This window comes from Camellia sinensis, chromosome 15 (genome assembly GCF_055761805.1).
Source record: "Camellia sinensis isolate YWXY chromosome 15, ASM5576180v1, whole genome shotgun sequence".
Taxonomy (NCBI): Eukaryota; Viridiplantae; Streptophyta; class Magnoliopsida; order Ericales; family Theaceae; genus Camellia; species Camellia sinensis.
Genome location: NC_138975.1, coordinates 30103956 through 30107443, shown reverse-complemented (window position 1 = coordinate 30107443; position 3488 = coordinate 30103956). Strand labels below are relative to the sequence as shown.

Sequence of the window (3488 nt, the reverse complement as noted above, 5' to 3'; positions counted from 1 at the left end):
GACAATTGAGAGGGAGAGAGAGGCCGGCCATGGAGAGAAAAAGGGAGAGATTTGTGTAATTTGGGCTCAAGACTTGGGAATTTGAAGATCTAGCTCAAGATTTGGCTAGAGCTTGAGTGTTGAAGCTCTTAGGTAAGTGATTTCTTGAACTCTTACTTGTAATTTGTAAGTTCAAGGGTTGTTTGTGATCAAGAACATGTAATGAGTCGATTTTGTTGAGATTGAAGTCTTAGAACTCATGCATGTAAGAAATTACTTTGAATTTGCATGTTTGAGCTTGAAACACATGATTCATGTGGAGTTTTGGGTAAAGCTCATGTTGTAGTCACCATTTGTACCATCTAAGTTGAGAATGATGAGCATCTCCCACATGCATGTACAAATCATGGGAGTATAAGTCTTGAATGTTTGAATTTGAGCATGTTGATGATGGGTTTGAGACAATTTGGGACATGCATGTAGATAATTCATGTAATTGAGCTTCCTAATGTTGTAATCTGCATTAGTAGCATGTTAGCATGTGTAAATGTGTAATTTGAACCATTGCATGCAAGAAATGTAGATGGAAAACTGATTTGGAGCTCAAGAACACGATCTGGGAAACCCAGATTTTTGAGGTCCGCTCGAGCGGGGTAATGGCCGCTCGAGCGGGAAAATCGTGCTCCCAGCATTTTTGCAGAGTTGGATGCCCGCTCGAGCGGGACATTTCACGCTCGAGCGTGGATCTTTGTAGACGGACCTTCAGCTCGAGCGCATCTTTTGTGCAACCAGTACCTTGCAGGCCTTAAGGGTCCGCTCGAGCGGAGAATCTTACGCTCGAGCGGGGACCCTGTTTTCTGGAATTTTGTTCATACATTCTGTGATTCGTTTTCCGTTCTCTTTCACTTGTAGGCCCTCTTAGGCATGTGTTAAGCATTGTAAATGAGTTAATGAGATAAGAACAAAGCCTAAAGAGGAATATGTGAATTAAAGAACGAATTGAACTGTTAGTGACCCTTTTGTATTCATGAAATGTGTAGGGTCAAGCTCCAGGGCGCATCCACAAGCCGATCACTGTGAGTAATATCAATATTTGAAAACTTGTCAATGTCCAATTGTTGTTCCCCTATAAATATTATGAGTTGTTAATTGGGATTGTGGACAAAAGTCTGACAAGAATAAATGAATGAATGGGCCCAAGGCCGTTTGACATGAATGAATGGGCCAAAGGCCGTTTGACATGAATGAATGGGCCAAAGGCCGTTTGACATGAATGAATGGGCCCAAGGCCGTTTGACATGAATGAATGGGCCAAAGGCCGTTTGACATGAATGAATGGGCCCAAGGCCGTTTGACATGAATGAATGGGCCCAAGGCCGTTTGACATGAATGAATGGGCCAAAGGCCGTTTGACATGAATGAATGGGCCAAAGGCCGTTTGACATGAATGAATGGGCCCAAGGCCGTTTGACATGAATGAATGGGCCAAAGGCCGTTTGACATGAATGAATGGGCCAAAGACCGTTTGACATGAATGAATGGGCCGAAGGCCGCTTTGCCATGAATGGAAACCCGGATGGGCCAAAGGCCAGAATGTTTGGAACTACAGTTACTTGACTTGCATTTCGTATAGTTATATATATATTTTGCTGTTAAACAAAAGTATGAATTGGGCCCAAGGCCGTTTGGAGCATGTTGATCTACATATTGTTATGTAACTGTTATATTTGATATTATTCACTGGGCTATCGCTCACGCTCATTCATGTATTTGTAGGTGAGCCAAGGGAAGTCCAAACCCAGCCCCAGTGAAGTCTGCTAGGAACAACAGGAGTTTTGGGAGAGTCAGCCTTGTGCCTCGCGCATGAGACCATCCTTTCCCTTTACTATGTACCTATGTTTTGTCTTGTTGGCAAGGACCCAGTGCATGTCTGTACATAGTCTATTATAGGTTGACTCGTTTTGGACGATCCTGTCTGTAATGAATTTTGTGAAGCTGTACTTTTGATGTGAGTTATTAACGTATCTGAGTATGGTTTGTTTGATGTGCATATAAGCACGGCTCTATGGACAAAGTTTTTGATTTTGCTTCCGTCTGGCCCCCATTAACTCTGTTAAAATACGTTTAGAACAGTTTGAGGCCGTAGGTAATCTCATGATTACTGGCCGGTTACGTCCTTAACCCACGGGGGCGGGTTCGGGTCGTGACAGCTCTAGAGTCAAGCCCTTGGACTCATAGGAAATGGCACCACCTCCTACACTCACATTGGTAAGCTTATTGAGAGTACCCCTGTAATTTACAGTACCCTAACAACCCAGTTGTAAGCTTATTAAGAGTTTGCTAACTCATCATCTTCTTTCCACATTACAGGTACCAAGCACTTTAACCTTGGGATGAAAATAAAATAAAACTAAGTGCTTGCAATTACGACATATGGTGTACTTGGGCTCATTGAACTCAAGACTTGATGTTTCTTCAAGTGTTAAGTCAAGTTTTCACCATGAGTGATTATTTTAAGTGGGCTTAAGACCCATCCCTTTTGATGTTTTCTACACCAAATCCCTTGCAAGTCCCTTTGTTAAAGGGTTAGCCAGGTTTTCGCTTGACTTTACATAACTAATGGTAATCACACCTTCTATGATTAACTGTCTGACATAGTTATGTCTCAGTTCTATATGCCTAGACTTTCCATTATAGACATGGCTATAGGCCCGTGATAGAGTTGCTTCACTATCACAATGCAAAGATATTGGTGGTATAGGCTTTGGCCATATCTTAATCTCTAACAAGAGATTTCTTAGCCACTTTGCCTCTTTGCTACAAGAAGCCAATGCTACAAACTTTAATGCCATGGTTGAATCTATTATGCATGTTTGTTTCTTTGAACCCCAAGAGATAGCTCCTCATCCAAGAGTAAAAATCCAACCACTTGTGAACGAGTGATCTTCACGGTTAGTTATCCAACTGGTATCCCAGAATCCTTCCAGCATTGTTGGATAGCCATTATAGACTATTCCATAGTCTATTGTTTTTCTCAAGTACCTAAGTACTCGCTTAACAGCATGCCAATGCACACTATTGGGATTACTATTGTATTTACTGAGTTTTCCCACTGCAAATGCATTTGCAATATCAGGTCTAGTGCAAGTCATGGAAGACATCAGGCTACCTATCACTCTTGAATATTCTAGCTGATCAACAGCTCTTCTAATATTAAGATACAATTTCAAATTTGAATAAAAAGGTGTAGACATGAGTGTACAATTATATTGATTAAATTTCTTAAGAAATTTCTCAATATAGAAATTATAACATGCTCGAGGGATACCCGTGCACATTAAACAGTTCGGACCCTCAGTCTCTTTGATCTAGTCTCACTAGTGCAATGTGAAACATAGATGAGAGTCCAGATTTGGCAACTTTTAGAAAATCCATTTTATTGCAAAACCTTTTGCTAGAAATGGACTGCGTCATCAGATCTTAGAGTCGCCACCTAATATTTTGAGAAA

At 41.2% G+C, this 3488-nt stretch overlaps 1 protein-coding gene across 1 annotated transcript; it reads right to left on the bottom strand.

Moving 5' to 3' along the window:
* Positions 1 to 2882: 2882 nt before the first annotated feature.
* LOC145812891 (secreted RxLR effector protein 161-like) lies at positions 2883 to 3233 on the bottom strand. Its single transcript, XM_082908121.1, has one exon. The coding sequence runs from the start codon at positions 3231 to 3233 to the stop codon at positions 2883 to 2885; it is 351 nt and encodes a 116-aa protein (XP_082764247.1).
* Between the last annotated feature and the right edge of the window lie 255 nt (positions 3234 to 3488).

What these genes read in the sequence shown, in the direction of transcription:
- LOC145812891 (XM_082908121.1), bottom strand. Translation starts at nt 3,233, where the DNA reads ATGTCTACACCTTTTTATTCAAATTTGAAATTGTATCTTAATATTAGA.